This window comes from Rhodotorula toruloides (genome assembly GCF_000320785.1).
Source record: "Rhodotorula toruloides NP11 unplaced genomic scaffold Scaffold1, whole genome shotgun sequence".
In the NCBI taxonomy this organism is placed as follows: domain Eukaryota; kingdom Fungi; phylum Basidiomycota; class Microbotryomycetes; order Sporidiobolales; family Sporidiobolaceae; genus Rhodotorula; species Rhodotorula toruloides.
The window spans coordinates 719,608-735,089 of NW_015622961.1; the positions used below are offsets into that span (position 1 = coordinate 719,608).

Genomic DNA, 15,482 nt, shown 5'->3' on the forward strand with positions numbered 1-15,482 from the left:
GCTCAGCCAGACCTGCACAGCTCTCCGCATCTCGAGGCGTGCGTTCTCCCTCTCCTCTCCTTCCCCCACAAACCCGCTCGCTCACCTCGTGGTCGTCGTGCGAGCAGATCCGCACCCTTGCAGCAGTCCCAAAGACCCAGTCGCCTGCTCTACCTCGATCAGCGACCCGCGCGTACTGCTTTCACCACGCTCAAGCCCGTCTCGCCGCCAACTCCCTCCTCTCGAATTCCGCGACGATGGCTGCTCCCGAACAGGGTCAGGATGCCGCTCGCCTCGGCACTGATGTCACGTAAGCTTGGAGCAGATGGGCCGCCAGATGGACGGGCATTCGCGAGACTCCACACTTCTCCTCGCTGACCGCGCTCTCACTATGCTTGAAACAGCCCGATCCATTACGACTTGACGATCCGCACCGACCTCAAGTCGCTCACTTTCACCGGCACCGCCGAGATCCTCATCGAGGTTCACAAGCCCGTCCAGTCGATTGTCCTCCATGCCGCCTCTCCTCTCGAGCTCGAGAGCGCCGTTCTCGGCTCTGCTCAGCTCAAGACCGAGTCTGTCAGGCCTGCCGAGCACATTCGCGTCGATGAGAAGAAGGAGAGGGCCGAGATCAAGTTTGCGGGCGGTGAGATCCAGAAGGGCGAGCACAAGATTGGGTTGAGGTGGAAGGCCCAGCTCGACGGTGAGCGGCCTCCTTTGCGCACTGCAGTGTTGACAAAAGGCTGATATGTGCCTGATAGACTCGATGCTCGGTTACTACAAGTCTAGCTACCCGAAGAAGGATGGCAAGGGCAAGGCGTTCTACGGTCTTACCCAGTTCGAGCCCTGTGCGCGGTTTCTTCCTTTCCGCCTCTGTCATGCAAACTCACACGCTTGACGTACGCAGGCCAGGCTCGCCGCGCCTTCGTATGCCAGATTCGCCAAGTCCACCAGCCGCCCAGCTGACTTTCCGCTTTTTCGCAGCCCTCGTTCGACGAGCCCGCCATGAAGGCGACCTACACCATCTCGATGATCTCCCGCGTTGGTACAATCTCGCTCGCCAACACCGACGTCGAGTCGACCTCGCACCTCGGCGCCGGAGGCGCCTTCCCCCGCTCCGACCTCCTCAACGACAAGTTCTTCGAGGGCGAGACCGACAAGGAGGTTGTCGGAAAGACTGTCAAGACGGAGGGTCAGACGAAACCTGCTGTCGAGGCGCAGGACGAGGGAGACTTCAAGGGTACGTTCGATGACATTTGGGTCTCGAACGGTACTGACGCTTCGCTCTACACAGATGACTGGGAGATCGTCAAGTTCACGAAGACTCCCAAGGTGTCGAGCTACCTCGTTGCGTGGGCAAACGGCCACTTCGAGTACGTTTGCTGGCGTGTTCTCCCTTGACGGTGCTGACGGTCTTCTCACAGGCACATCGAGTCGTCGTTCACCTCCCCTCTTTCTGGCCGCACCATTCCTCTCCGCCTCTACGCTACCTGGGACCACATCAAGCAGGGCCAGCTCGCGCTCGACACGACGGCCAAGATCCTCCCCATCTACGAGAAGGTGCGGCCCCACTCGTCCGCCTCCCTTCGCTCGCCCGCAGCTGACCTCCTTCGCCACCGCAGATCTTCGACATCGAGTACCCGCTTCCCAAGCTCGACACGCTTGTCGCGAGCGACTTTGACGCAGTGAGCAGATCTGGGTTGACCTTCTCAAGCGTGAGGGAACTGACGGGCTTGCTTACCCTGCACTTGCACGACAGGGCGCGATGGAGAACTGGGGCCTGTGAGTACAATTCTCAGCGGCGGAAAGGCGGAAGCGCAGATCGCCCGTCGCGAAGAGGCAGGGTTCTGCTGAGGCGTTCAAGCTCGTTACTGATGGCTCCTTTCGCGACTTGCAGCATCACGGGTCGCACCTCGCTCTACCTCTGGGACCCGAAGCAGTCTGGTCTTCAGGCGAAGAAGGGTATCGTCTCGACCCAGTCTCACGAGGTGCGCAGCGCTCAAAACCTTGATCTGCCTGTTTGCCGAAGCAGCGGCTGATTCCGCGTTCCGTTGTGCCACAGGTCGCTCACCAGTGGTTTGGTAACGTCGTCACGATGGAGTGGTGGGACAACCTCTGGCTCAAGTGCGTCGTCTCGCCGCAATTTCGCTTCACGACAGCCTGACCCCGGTTATCTCGCAGCGAATCGTTCGCGACTTTGATGGGCGAGGTCATCATCCCCGACCGCGTGCGTGACGAGTACCCAACTCTCTCGCCCGGTCTCTGCTGACACGCTTCGTCTCGCAGATCGAGCCGACCTGGAAGGTCCACTCGAACTTCATCACCGACCATCTCGCCCGCGCCCTCTCACTCGACGCCCTCCGCTCGTCGCACCCGATTGAGATGCCCTGCCCGAACGAGGAAACGATCCAGCAGATCTTTGACGCGTTGACCTACTCGAAGGGTGAGCAAGCTTCTAGAGAAGAGGGGAATCGATGCTGACAGATCCATCCGCATCGCAGGCGCGAGTTGCTTGAAGATGCTGTCGAACTTCGTTGGAGAGGAGAAGTTCCTCAAGGGAGTGTGCGTGGCTCATCCTTGCTTCGCCCGTCCATCAAACGCTTACACCCTGCCTGCAGTTCGATCTACCTCAAGAAGCACCTCTACGGCAACGCTCGCACCGAGGACCTCATGGCCGGCATCTCGGAGGCTTCTGGCGTGGACGCCCTTACGCTCATGAAGAACTGGCTCTCGAAGACCGGTTTCCCGCTCATCAGCGTCGAGGAGACCGAGAAGGGCCTCAAAGTCAAGCAAAACAGGTTCCTCGCCACTGCGGATGCGACGGTGCGTCGAGTCTCCTTCTCCTTTCTTTCGCTGCGGCTGACGGTCGTCGCGCGCAGCCCGAGGAAGACGAGACGATCTGGCAGGTTCCTCTCCAGATCCTCGTCGTCGACTCCAAGACTGGCGAGAAAAAGGTTCACTCCGACGTCGTCCTCACTCAGCGCGAGCAGGAGATCGAGCTGCCCAACGTCGCCAACACGACCTACAAGCTCAACGCCGAGACTTGCGGTGTCTGTGCGTCGCGGTGTCCTCCGCTTGCTTAGTCTCACCTCGCTGACTCGCACACTGGTCTTTCGTCCCGCAGATCGCACCCTCTACCCCGTCTCGCGCCTCGCCAAGCTCGGTGACGAGGCTGGCAAGGCATCTACCTCGGCTTTCTCGCTCAACGACCGCATGGGTCTCGTCCAGGATGCCGCCGTTCTCGCCAGTTCGGGTTACGCCAAGACCAGCGGCGCGCTCACGCTCATCAAGGGCATGAAGGGCGAGGAGGAGAATCTCGGTACGCCTGCGCACCCTTGTCCAGTCCAAGCACTCGCTAAACCTCACGCATGCTCGCAGTCTGGCAGGAGATCAGCGGCGCGCTCGGCAACCTCTCGTCGACTTGGTGGGAGCAGCCGCAGGAGGTCCGCGACGCCATCTCCAAGTTCCGCCGCGAACTCTTCAAGCCTGTCGCCGACCGCCTCGGCTTCGAGTACTCGGACTCCGACAGCGTCGACACGGTCGAGCTCCGCACGATGGCCATCTCCACGGCTGCTGTCACCGGCGACGAGGCGACACTTGCCGAGTACAAGCGTCGTTTCGGCCAGTTCATCGAGAAGAACGACGACTCGCTCATTCCCGGTGACCTCAAGACGAGCATCTACACCCAATGCGTCAGGTTCGGCGGCGAGAAGGAGTACGAGAAGGTCCTCGAGGTGTACCGCAACCCGCCCACGCCTGCGCACAGGAGCTCGGCGATTGCTGCGCTTTGCTCGAGCGAGAAGGATGAGCTCATCCAGCGCTCAATCGACTTCATCCTCTCGGGCGAGGTCAAGAACCAGGACATCGCCTCGTTCGTCGCTCACCTCGCTCGCAACCGCCTCGCCAAGCGCAAGGTCTGGGAGTGGTTCAAGGTGCGTCCAAGCCTCCCCAGCCATCTTCGTGCACCGTGTTAACCTCTTTATTCGCTACAGGCGCACTACGACGAGATCATGGAGCGCTTCAAGGGCAACTTCTCGATCGGCCGGATCGTCCAGCTCACGTTCTCGAGTCTCTCGACCGAAGCGGATGCCAAGGCAGTCGAGGAGTTCTTCAAGGACAAGCAGACCAGCGTGTACGACCAGTTCTTGAGCCAGGGTCTCGACTCGGTTCGTGCGAAGGCCAAGTGGTTGGAGCGCGACTCGAAGGACGTCGAGCAGTGGCTCAAGGAGAACCAGTACCTCGCATGAATCTCTCTAAACCCCACTCGACGCATCTGCAAGCTGTGAAAATACGTCTCTCATTCCATATTGTCTGCGAAGCAAACGAGAGTACGTTGCAGGCGCATTCGCGGGCTCAGCCAGTCCGCACCTCGATCTCGCCACGTCCCCTCGTCTTGACGCCCTTGTACACGCTGTACGGCTCATTCAGTACCTTGAGCGAGTTTATTCGCAGGCCGGAGAAGCCGGACGAAGGCGAGTCGAAGGCGAAGGTGAACGCGGGAGGTTTCCGCGCGTTGGGTGAGCTGCGAAGCGGCACAGTCAGCTGAGACTCAGCACGAGCAGGAAGAGGCAGGGCGCACGCGTAGTATTGTCCCGTCAAGACAGCCGGCCGATCCGTCGACTCGAGCTGGTCAATCTTCCACACCAAGAACTGCTTCTCCGTCGCCTTTCCGTCGCTCGCGAATTCAGTCTCGGCCACGACGTCCCATCGTCCCGCGCCACCGCCGATACTCCGCCCTTCGTCGTCGCGCAGGTAAGCGCCGCCTGAGACGGTCGCGGTGACGCCGTTTGCGCCCGTGGCGAGCGGCATGCGGACGACAAGGCTCGTGAGTGGTCGTGAAGCTGGAGAGCGGGAGGTGAGCGTGATGGAGAAGGAGCCGCCGGAAGTGCCGAGCGTGATTTGCGAGGTGACGGAGAAGGGAAGAAGGGCAAGGGCGAGGGCGGGAGATGTCTTGGGCGGCGTGTGAACAAAGGAGAGAAGCGGGAAGGTGCCGTCGGCTGCTCGTAAGTCACAGTTAGCGGGGGGGGGGCAGAAGGCAATGAGGCTCGATAGCGACTCACGCGGTACGAAAGAGACGACCTTGTCCTTCATCCACCTGCTATACCGCACACACGCATGGAAGGCGGCCGATTCGTCGAGTACGGAAGGGTCGGTGAAGTTCAGGGAGAGATCGGGCATGCCAGACAAGCGAGAGCGGCACGCGATGTCGCCGGTGATCGAGCCGGTGATGGGTTTTCCGGCGGGGTCGAGCGTGAAGGAAATAGTTTCTATCAGGTCAAAGTCTGCGGGGACGTCCGTCAGTGGAACTCGTGGACGCATATTGACGCGTTCGGTACGAACAGATCTCGTTCGAGGTGTACTTGATTCCTTGTCTCCGCCATGGCAAGGGTGACGCGATCAGCGCGTTTGCCGCAGTCGACTGAGAGGGGATCGCGAGTCTGAAATCGGCTTGTCAGCCGCCAAGCGGTCGCAGGCGTGGAAGAGCATGGCTTACCCAGCAGCAGTCGCTGCGTTCAGTGCCACCTTCGCGAGCAACTGCGAGTCTGGCGGAACGACAAGGTCCTTGAGCTGCGGGCTTTGTGATAGCTGTGGCCGGCCGCCGACGACCATTTCTTGCAGGAGGGCGAGGACTACGTCGAAGTTGTCCTGCGAGGCGAGGTCTGGTCAGCGGCAGGACGCAGCCAGAGGAGGAATGGCAGTACCTTGATGCTGCCCTCAGTCACAGGGCCGGCGATGTAGGTTTTCAGAACTTCGTAGAGTTCGGTGAGGAAAGTCAAGGGGATGAGCGGGTCGACTGGGAGGACGGGAACGTCGGCCGTCAGCGCTTGCTTCATTCAGTTCCGCTTGAATGCGTACCATCCTTGTCGACGAGTGAAATAAAGCGCAGGCCGTTTCGCTGGACCTGGCAGACAGCAATTCCACCGCCAGACCGCCGTGAAGCATGAGCCCAGGGCTGCTCAACTTGGTCCTCTTCGTCCTCGCTCTCATCGTCGAGGTGATCACCACTCTTGCCGTTGATGGCCGGTACCCATAGCACTGGCGAGGAAGACGCGACGGCGGCGTCGATTGCGAGGTTGGCCTGGAGGGAGGAGGGAGAGTGGGTTGACAGGATGCGGCGGCTGCGGACAGAAGATAGGTCAGCTGTGACAAAGCAGAGGCAGTGCATCAGTGTACACACCCTGCCGAATCCACGATGGCAACGCCTTGCATGACGGGTCGACCGAGAGGTGGGAGAGCGGGGGGAGAACGAGGCGACCACAGCCGAGGAAAGCGAGGTTGGCGCGAGTACAGCTCTCAGCGCCTATTCTGAGCGCTTCAACACCCTTCAGACAGCAGCACCGTGAGCGAAGCGAGGTGTACAGGCGAGAGAGGTGTCGGGATGAAGGTTGGGCGGGAACGACGACGGCCTCGTTGCGCCGTTCGCTGGCAGAGATGGCCGGGGACGCGCTTCAGGACCCATTCAACCCGGCACAGCCAGCGACAACTTCCCCCAGCCGGCCAGCGACGCTCTCGCCGCCCTCCAAGCCAGCGTTGTCGCATCGCCCGAGTTTCACGACTGTGCTCTCGACGGCGGATCTTTCAGCGGCGGTAGAGGGGCAGGTGGACCTCCCGAGCGCGCCACCGCTCAGCCACGAAGCCCTCGCGGGCGACGACTTTGATGCGAGCGAGTTCCTGCTCGCTCGCCGACATACCCCACTCGACGACCTGCGGAGCGAGGTGAGTAGCTCGAGGCGGCTTTCTAGCCGTTACGGCGAGTCTTTGGCTTTGTACTGACTGCCCTTTCACCGCCCGCAGCTCCGCGGGTACCTCGCGACTCTTCGAACTTCCCTCGTCGGCGTAATCAACGAGGAGTACGAGGCGTTCATCGGTCTCTCGCTCGGTCTCAAGCATGCCGCAGTCTCCCAATCGCTCGCCACGATCCGCCGACCCGTTCTCTCCGTTCGAGGGGAAGTCATGCGCGTCAAGGACGAGTTGGAGGACATGCGAAGCGAGATGAGCGGCGTCCTGGACGAGCGGAAGGAGGTCCGGGAGATGAAAGCCATGATGCGGAGACTGTTGGCGACAGAGGAGGCCGTCGACAAGGTGGAGGGTTTGTTAAAGCCGGCTGGCGAGGGGGACAAGTCGAGGAGTCTTGACCTGTGTGTTCGCTCTCTCTTCTCTGCCGGGCAACGGCTTGACCTTTACTTCGCACAGCGCTGTGGATTCGCCAGCGAAGCGGCTAGAGCGGATAGCGAGCGAATACACTCACATGCTGTACCTTGTCGAACGAGCAGGCGACCTTCCCTTTGTCAAGGCTCTTCAGCCTGTAAGCTCCAGCATGTTCTGTTTCTTTGCACAAAAGCTGACTCTCGACCTCCAGCGCATCGATCGCGTTACTTCCGCCCTGCGAACCGACCTCTCCTCCCTCCTCTCCGCCATCCTTGCCGGCTCTCCCTCGACCCCGACATACCGAGAAGAGCTCACCATCGCACTCCGTACCTTCCTCTCCCTCGGTCTCGTCTCGCAAGTCGAAGACATCGTGCGACGAGACGTCGCCCGCCCCTTCGTCAAACACGCCATTCACCGCGACGCCCTCTCCCCTCCATCCGACTCTGCCGCTCTTTCGTCCCATCCGGCTCATGTTCCTCCACCGTACCGCATCGAACACATTGGAGTTCCTCCAGCACACCGAGAAGGAACGGATGCCGCGCCTCTCACCGCGCTTTACAACCGCATCCTCGCATTCGTCTCGCACGACTGCGGGGTCCTACTTGACGTCGCTGAGCGGGTACTGGTGACTCAGCCCGACCGGCGAAGAATCGACTCAGATGGTGCGGCATCCACAGGCGGCGAGGCGGAGAAGGTGGAAGGTTTCGAGATCTTGACGAACGTCTTGTTTGACGAGATCGGAACGGCATTGATGGGCGAGCTGGGAGGCGTCATCTACGCTGCTGGTCGACCAACGGTGTTCCATCAGGTGCGCGCGCCGGTCATGATGCGCATAAGATCGGCAGCTGACGTCTCTTGCGCAGAACTACCTCCTCACGACCGCCTTCGTCTCACGCATTGAGTCGCTCTCGCCCACGCTCGCTCGCCTGACCTCTCTCCGATCCCACTCAACCTACACGACCCTCCTCAAGCGCTTCCAGCTCCCAGTCTACTTCCAGCTCCGCTTCAAAGACGCCGTCACCTCCGTCGAGCGAGCGTTCGAAGTCGGTCAAGCGAGCGGAGGAGGGGCGGAGGGGTTCGTGATGAGCGAGAGTGAGGCGGCGTTCAAGGCGTTGAGGAGGTGCTGGGACGATGATGTGTGGCTGGAGGAGTTGGCGGGAAGGTTCTGGAGGTTGACGCTGCAGGTGCTTTCGAGGGTCCTGCTCTGCGCGCTCGCGAGATTCGCCGTCTCAAGCATGCTGACCCCACGTCTTGTCCAACGTAGATCGTCAGCCGGTACCGCACATGGCTCAACGACCGAGTCCCGCGATACGTCTTGCCTACGAGCGCCTCGTCCGCAAACCTCGCCGCAGCAGCGCCTGGCAGTCCCGCCAGTCGAGCCTCGTTCGATGGCGACCGAAGTCGAGTGAGCATCTGCCTCTTCCCTGCCTTTCTCTCTCTCTGTCGAGTGTTGACAGTCGCGCGTACAGCTCGCCGCCTCAGCCGGCAACAGTCGACCAGCGACCCCCGGCCCAGCCCCAGTCAACGACGAAGTCTCGGAGGAGACGACGCTGCGACAGCTGACCGTGCTGATAGCGGATGCGCAGACGATGGAGCGGAAGGTGTTGGATTTGTTTGAGGAGAGGATCAAGGGTCGCTTGCCGGCGGACGGGCGGGACGAGGCGGGCGGTACGTTCACACATTCTCTTCGTTCGAAACCGCTTGCTGACTCTCGCCGTCCAGACATCATGCGCGACTCCCTCTCCTCCGTAACCGCCATCGTTCCCTCCCTCTCCTCCCAGATCACCACAATCCTCATCAAGCGCTGCGCCGAACACCTCAAGCTCGTCCGGTCCGTCGCGTCCCAAGTGCGCGCCAGTACTCGCAAAGGCCCTTCAGAGCCGAGTTACTTTGTGCATAATATCCTCAAGGAGGTGAGAGCGTATCTTGGTGGACCAGGAAGGGTGGTGGAGGTGGAGTTGAGGAGGAGGTTGGCAACGGTTGTGGTGGAGGACATTGCGGGGCGGTGAGTCGAGGTTCTCTGCTCTTTTGGAGGAGCGCGGACTGACGAGGCGTCTGTGCGCGCAGCTACACGTCCATCCTCTCGACGCAAAAGAAGACGGAAGACTCTCTCCGGTGGCTCAAAAAAGGCCGCCAAGGGCTCTCCTTCTTCGGCCGGGCCGCCACCGCGTCGACCGGAGCTGAAGACGGTTCATCGGACGACGACCGCGTCAAGATGCAGATGCAGCTGGACGTCGAGACGCTTGCGAAGGACGCGGAGGAGTTGGGCGTGGATGTCGAGGGATGTGAGGCGTTTAGGACGCTGAGGAGGGCCGCGGCGGGGGAGGTCAAGGACGAAGAGGGGAAGAAGTAGATTCGAGTGGTTGTGCCGGCATGCTGTCGTGCGATGTTGATCTCGTCGTAGTTCGCCTCGTCCAGGAGAGCGAGGTGACTTCCGCAGCGCTCTCTTTCGCTCGGCTTGCTTCGGCGGTAGCTTTCACAGACCGTCTACATCGCCCTCACGCTACTGGCAGCCCTGCTCGTCGTTGTCGACCACCCTCCCCACCTCATCGCCCGACACACCTTGACCCTCGTCTCCTCACTCTACCACTCACCATGGCCCGCCGAGCAGCCGGTCTGAGCTCGCTACAGCGCCACCTCGACTCGGCGGACCACTACACCACGCTCGGCACCTCCTTAGCCGCACAACAAGCCTCGACGCTCTCCTCGCAACTCTCGACCTTCCAATCCGCCCTCTCACGCTTCTCCTCCCACCACCGCGCCAAGATCCTCTCGAACCCCGAATTCCGGACACACTTCTCCGCTCTCTGCGCCGAACTGGGTGTAGACCCGCTCGGAGGCGGATCGAAGGGCCTGTGGGATAAGATGGGCTTGACGGATTGGTATTATGCGCTCGGGGTGCAGGTCGTGGATGTTTGTCTCAGGGCGAGGGAGAGGGGAGGAGGGCTCGTTGCGCTCGATGAGGTGATCAGGGAGGTGCAGAAGTTGAGGAGCGGGAAGCATGTCAAGACGGTTGGAGCGCCCAAGGCGGCCGGTCCTACGCCTCTCGAAGCGACGCCGACGACTACCTCGTCGGAGATCACAGAAGCCGACGTCCAGCGCGCGATCGAGGCGCTCGAACCGCTCGGATGCGGCTACACCATCCTCACCGTCGGGTCGAAGAAGGTCGTGCGGTGTTCTCCAGGCCAGCTGGACCGCGACTCGCTCGTGGCTGTTGAAGCTGCGGGGAGTACGAGACGCGGAGCAGTGACGGCGGAGGAGTTGCGCGAGTATACGGGGAGGGAAGGCGCGGCGTGGGATGTCGAGAGGGTCGAGAGGGCGCTCGAGAAGGCGGTGATGGATGATGGGATGCTCTGGGTCGACGAGCAGGCTGGGGATGCGGTCTATGTCCAACGAGACTACTACGCTCCTGGCCTGTTCGTCATGGAGTAGCCCTTGCCGTTCCTCTCGTATGTTCAAGTCTTTCCTCTGCTCCGCTGTGGTCTGGCTGACACTCGTCGTTGCTCGCAGTCTCGTCCGTATCTATTGCACGATGTTGTTGTCGCCATACCTCGCCTACGCAATCGAGCACGTCCTCCTCATGCGACGCTCGAAGACGCAGCATCCTGACCAAAGCCTCCCCTGTCGTCCTCGCCTCGGCTTCCGCGCGTCTGCTAATTGCTCGTCGGCTGCATAGGCTGCACAAGTGCACGATTGCGCCCCAGCTGGACCACTCGAGCCATTGTGAGGCGTTGCGTCTGTTCCCGCGGTTCGTGTGAGGAAAGTCGAGAGAGGGTCGCCCGGCTGTTCGGCATCCCACCGGGAGTCGCTTACTGGTGTAGTCATCTTGGAGTGGAAGCCGAGCCGCGCTGCTTGTCGAGTTTGGCTGAGGCGGAGTCCGGCAGCGGCCAACCCGGCACTCGCTCGACTTGCCGCTTGCCGGCTCGCTCACTTCCGGGCTCGCTCTCTCTTTCTCTCCTTCTCTCTCTTCACTCTTGTTACTGTTCACAGGGCTACTACCACTCTTACAGCACCAGCACTCGTCAGCTCCCACACCCGCTCAAACAACCGCCACCCCATCTCGCTCCCGCTCTCCCCGCACACTACAGACTCGCACAGCACAACCATGTCGGGCCTCATCTCATCCACCATCGACTCGATCCGCGGAACCGGAAAGAGCAAGCTCCTCAAGAAGAGCCCCGACGATGGTGCGCCCGCCTTCCCACCCCTCCCATCCCCACTCGCGACCCGCACCTCGCGCCCTATTCTCCGGGCACTCAGACTGACCCCGGACGATGCGCGAACGCAGTTGTCATCACCATGGCTGTCCGCACGCCCCTGCAGAAGGCCCGCAAGGGCGGCTTCAAGGACATGAGCGTCCAGGAACTCCTCATCGCCTTCTTCAAGGTGCGTTTTGACCGGCACTCGCTTTCGAAAGAGTACCACTGACAGGACACCGCGCACGCAGAAAGCCATCCCCGAGATGAAGATTGACCCGGCCCTCATCGGCGACATCTCTGTCGGTTCGTCTGGACTTTCCCTTCCTTCCGCGGCTGACAAACCCCAGCTCACGCACGTCTCGTACAGGCACCGTCCTCCCGCCAAAGGCTCCCTACGATGCTCGCGCTGCTCAGATCGCCTCTGGAATCCCCGAGACTGTCCCTCTCCAGATCATCAACCGGTTCGTCCTCCCCTCCCCTTTTCTCCTTGCGCGAGAACTAACGGTGTGTGCTTGCGCGCAGCTTCTGCTCGTCCGGCCTGATGGCTGTCCAGAACGTCTCGAACCAGATCCGCAACGGCGAGATCGAGATCGGTCTTGCCGTCGGATTCGAGAGCATGTCTGCGACGTGTGTTTCCCTCCTTCCCTTTCTTTCTGTCCAACCGCTGACGAAGACGCTCGCACAGTCCGGACCGCGGTGCCGACTCGTTCGCTGAGGAGGTCCTCGCTCACCCTGTCGCCAAGGACACTCAGTACCCGATGGGCTGGACCTCGGAGAACGTCTCAAAGGGTGCGTTCTCTGCGTTCTTCCTTCCCTCGCTTCACGTGCTGACTCTCCCCAACGCGCAGACTTCAACATCACCCGCGAACGGATGGACGAGCTCGCCGCCGCCTCTCAGCAGCGCGCCGCCCAGGCGCAGGCCGCCGGCCTCTTTGACAAGGAGATCCTCCCCATCGAGGCTCTCGTCGCTCCCTCCGCGCCGTCCGCTTCGTCCGACTCGAAGCCCCAGCGCCAAAAAGTCCTCGTCACCAAGGACGACGGGATCCGACCGGGTACGACGAAGGAGGCGCTTGGAAAGATTCGTGCGGCGTTCCCGCAGTGGGGGAACGGGACGACTACGGGTGGAAACGCGAGTCAGATCACCGACGGTGTTGCGGGTGTCTTGTTGATGACCCGTCGCAAGGCGGAGGAACTTGGACTCGAGATCCTCGGAAAGCACGTCGCTACCTCGGTCGCGGGTCTTCCCCCTCGCATCATGGGCATCGTGCGTCTCCTCCCGCTCCCACTCCCTTCTTCACCCTCACTGACCTCGTCAAACGCGCGCAGGGTCCCGCCTTTGCAATCCCCAAAGTCCTCGAGCGCTGCGGCATCACCAAAGACGACGTCGACCTCTTCGAAGTCAACGAGGCCTTCGCGTCGATGCTCTCGTACTGCATCGACATCTACGGTTTGCCGCATGACAAGGTCAACGTCAAGGGCGGCGCGATCGCGCTTGGTCACCCGCTTGGATGCAGTGCGTTACGCGTCTCAACCTCTCTTCCTCCCCTGAGCATTCGCTGATGTATTGCGGAGTACTTTGCAGCTGGTGCACGCCAAATCGCCACCGGTCTCCACGAGATCCGCCGTCGCGGCGGCAAGATCCTCGTCACCTCGATGTGCATCGTGCGTCCCCCGCCTCTTTCTCCTTCCCTCCTACTCTCTCACTCACACGGATCGTCATGTGCAGGGTCTCGGAATGGGCGCCGCGGCCGTCTTTGTCGCCGAATAAACCGCCTCGTCTCGCTGATAGGGTTCTTTCAGTTTGTGTATCATTCGCCTCGTGTTCCTCTTTCGTTGGTCGTTCTCTTCGGTTGTCTTTGCAAGCAGTTTGTTGCACAGCATCTGGCGCGACGAGGTTCGCGAGAGTCTAGCGACTGCAAAGCAGGGTGGAAGAAGAGCCCCCGCCGCCAACGCAGGCGCGAGAGACTTGCTGGGCATTGCACGAGCGCTATGACGAGCCGTACATGTCGTTCAGCAGTCGGTAGAGGAGGGACGAGGGGTGTCCGCCGCTGCGAAAGAATCAAAGCCGTCAGTCAGCGGTTTGAAAGGTGGTGAAAGGGTCGCTAACGCACAGGTTGCTGATGTACAAGTCGACAATCTCGGCTGGCACGACGTCGTAGTAAGGGTTCAACACCTCGGTCTCGTCCAACTCGTCTCCGCCTCGCTCCGCAACACACTCCTCCGTCGACTTGAGCACCTCCTCGGGACTTCCCAAATCCCTCATCCCCCAATCCGCCTCTCCAAGGTACACCGGACTAAACTTGAACATCCCTCCTACCGCCACAACCGGTACGCGCATCCTGTTCGCTGCGAGACACAGCGGGAGCGAGCCCGTGATGGAGAGGAGTGCGCCGTCCGCCAGGATCACGTGGGGCCCGAGAAGGACTTTCGAGCACCGAGGGAGGAGGGCAAAGATGTTCGAGTCGGGAATGAGGATCGTGGGGATGCCGGCGGCTGAGAGGGCGACTGCTGCGTCGCGGCCGGAGAAGCTGGGGGAGTCCGAGAGCGTCAGTACGGCTGCCATTCCTCGCGAAGGCGACTCAACGCACGAAGGAGCCGTTTCGGCACAGATGACGGTGAACTTGCGCTTCCGCGCCGCATTCTTCAGGAACGCCTCGACCGTCTTTGAGTGGCCGATAGTCAAGATGAATTCGCTGCGAAGAATACGCAAGTCAGCGAGCTTTCTCTCGAGCCCGTGCCGGAACGCATACGCACCCAGGGTGAATGTGGTCGAGAGCCTGCTCGCCCACACTGCGATACGTCGTCTCAACCTCGTCCATGAGCTCCTGAATCGCCTCGATGAATACGGGCTTCAGGTGGTAGCTTCTCCGCGAGAAGACCTCTTCTCGTGACTGGTCGCCGTCGCTCATGTAGGAGGCAAAGTTGCTGTTGAAAGTTGCGGGTGATGGTCGTTGGAGAATTTGGGAGGAAGAAGGCGACTGGATGGGCGTGCTGGATGTCGAAGCGGTGGGCGAGTTGTCGGCAGATGCGAAGCCGTACGAAGCTCGTCCGACACCGTCGATGGCAGACTTGTGACCCAACAAGTCGAAGATGCTGCCGAGCGCCCCGCTCGACTTGATCGGCAAGTCCTGCTCCGTCATGAACGTCCCGCTCAACTCCTGATTCAGGGACGGCGTCTGCGGCACCTGTATCGGCGTCTGCGCGCCGCTTGGTCCGCCAGTCTCGGCCAGGTGGTTCGAGAGAGCCGTCTGGTACTCTTCGCGAATGAGCATGCAGATTCGGCGGGTCATGTTGGTCACGACGAGTTCTGCGGGACCTCGAGCAGATCAGTCTCGAGCCCATGAGGTTGGAATACGCCCCCAGTACCCGTTTGTGCATCGTTCACCTCCGAGAGAAAGGGAAGAGGAAGCGGTCTTGACTCACCCTTTGGCCCAGCATCCTGTAAGACCCGTCCAATCTCCTCCAGATGGGCCAATAGCTGATCGAACGGACTGAAGCGCGCTCCAGCCACGACGTCGCGGAAGAGGCGGACGACTTCGAGCGCAACCTCGCGCGAACCGATGAGCTGTCTGCGCGGCGACGACGAGCGTGTGAGCGGGGCGGAACGGCTTGGCAAGCTTAGAAGGGGTGCTCACCGTCGCCTGAGCCTCACAGCCAACGCATCGATGCGCTTGTGTACGTTTGGCTTCGAGACGGATTCAGTGAGGAGGGCCTGGGGGTGCAAACGGCGTCAGCATGGCGCGTGGGAGGCTGGGGCGGCTGACGTACCATCTCTGAGCCTGTTCTGACTCGTTCAGCAAGCTATAAAGTCCAACAGAGCGGCAGAGCGTTCGTGGAGAGGTCGACCCGCTCGCTCTCCACTTCTTCGACCTCGACCGCTCACTGATGCTGCTCACGCCACGCTTGACGGGCTGGTAGAGATGCTTACACAAGCCCGTTCGACCAGTACCAACGACTGCACACCCTCGCCCGGCTCAACCAGACCGTCCACGTCCGTTCTCTCGTTCACGCCGCTGCCCACATCGCCTCGACAGACGACAGACGGTGTCGCTGCTCAGTGAAAAGCGGCACACTGGCGTAACAACCCATTGTCTTTGCATTGTCTGCTGTCTTATCAGGGTCCGCGGCATCCGACGGAGGTTGCTTTCGCCCGTC

At 61.2% G+C, this 15,482-nt stretch overlaps 6 protein-coding genes across 6 annotated transcripts; 4 read left to right on the plus strand and 2 right to left on the minus strand.

Moving 5' to 3' along the window:
- Positions 1-236: 236 nt before the first annotated feature.
- Positions 237-4,226, plus strand: RHTO_00296 (aminopeptidase 2; the record flags this gene model as incomplete). Its single annotated transcript, XM_016413980.1, has 19 exons — positions 237-289; positions 384-682; positions 741-827; positions 887-906; positions 964-1,219; positions 1,274-1,352; positions 1,404-1,539; positions 1,602-1,664; positions 1,739-1,761; positions 1,877-1,967; positions 2,042-2,103; positions 2,161-2,206; positions 2,266-2,422; positions 2,481-2,541; positions 2,598-2,802; positions 2,859-3,033; positions 3,104-3,298; positions 3,358-3,911; positions 3,972-4,226. The coding sequence occupies 19 exons, from the start codon at positions 237-239 to the stop codon at positions 4,224-4,226; spliced, it is 2,817 nt and encodes a 938-aa protein (XP_016276987.1).
- A 106-nt stretch (positions 4,227-4,332) lies between these two features.
- Positions 4,333-6,189, minus strand: RHTO_00297 (AP-3 complex subunit mu-1; the record flags this gene model as incomplete). Its single annotated transcript, XM_016413981.1, has 8 exons — positions 4,333-4,501; positions 4,559-4,976; positions 5,040-5,261; positions 5,320-5,417; positions 5,474-5,625; positions 5,682-5,773; positions 5,836-6,098; positions 6,158-6,189. 8 exons carry the CDS (start codon positions 6,187-6,189, stop codon positions 4,333-4,335), a joined length of 1,446 nt encoding a protein of 481 aa, XP_016276988.1.
- Positions 6,190-6,411: 222 nt separating this feature from the next.
- RHTO_00298 (component of oligomeric golgi complex 2) lies at positions 6,412-9,481 on the plus strand (the record flags this gene model as incomplete). The annotated part of the gene is made up of 9 exons (XM_016413982.1): positions 6,412-6,696; positions 6,775-7,118; positions 7,174-7,285; positions 7,340-7,936; positions 7,992-8,312; positions 8,393-8,533; positions 8,598-8,796; positions 8,851-9,133; positions 9,196-9,481. 9 exons carry the CDS (start codon positions 6,412-6,414, stop codon positions 9,479-9,481), a joined length of 2,568 nt encoding a protein of 855 aa, XP_016276989.1.
- Positions 9,482-9,723: 242 nt separating this feature from the next.
- Positions 9,724-10,560, plus strand: RHTO_00299 (vacuolar-sorting protein SNF8/VPS22; the record flags this gene model as incomplete). The annotated part of the gene is made up of 1 exon (XM_016413983.1): positions 9,724-10,560. The coding sequence occupies one exon, from the start codon at positions 9,724-9,726 to the stop codon at positions 10,558-10,560; it is 837 nt and encodes a 278-aa protein (XP_016276990.1).
- Positions 10,561-11,233: 673 nt separating this feature from the next.
- RHTO_00300 (peroxisomal 3-ketoacyl-CoA thiolase) lies at positions 11,234-13,095 on the plus strand (the record flags this gene model as incomplete). Its single annotated transcript, XM_016413984.1, has 10 exons — positions 11,234-11,315; positions 11,417-11,514; positions 11,576-11,630; positions 11,695-11,788; positions 11,850-11,954; positions 12,013-12,116; positions 12,176-12,591; positions 12,654-12,840; positions 12,910-12,989; positions 13,054-13,095. The coding sequence occupies 10 exons, from the start codon at positions 11,234-11,236 to the stop codon at positions 13,093-13,095; spliced, it is 1,263 nt and encodes a 420-aa protein (XP_016276991.1).
- Positions 13,096-13,314: 219 nt separating this feature from the next.
- RHTO_00301 (translation initiation factor eIF-2B beta subunit) lies at positions 13,315-15,098 on the minus strand (the record flags this gene model as incomplete). Its single annotated transcript, XM_016413985.1, has 7 exons — positions 13,315-13,375; positions 13,439-13,855; positions 13,916-14,020; positions 14,082-14,634; positions 14,751-14,896; positions 14,963-15,039; positions 15,096-15,098. The coding sequence occupies 7 exons, from the start codon at positions 15,096-15,098 to the stop codon at positions 13,315-13,317; spliced, it is 1,362 nt and encodes a 453-aa protein (XP_016276992.1).
- Positions 15,099-15,482: the final 384 nt, after the last annotated feature.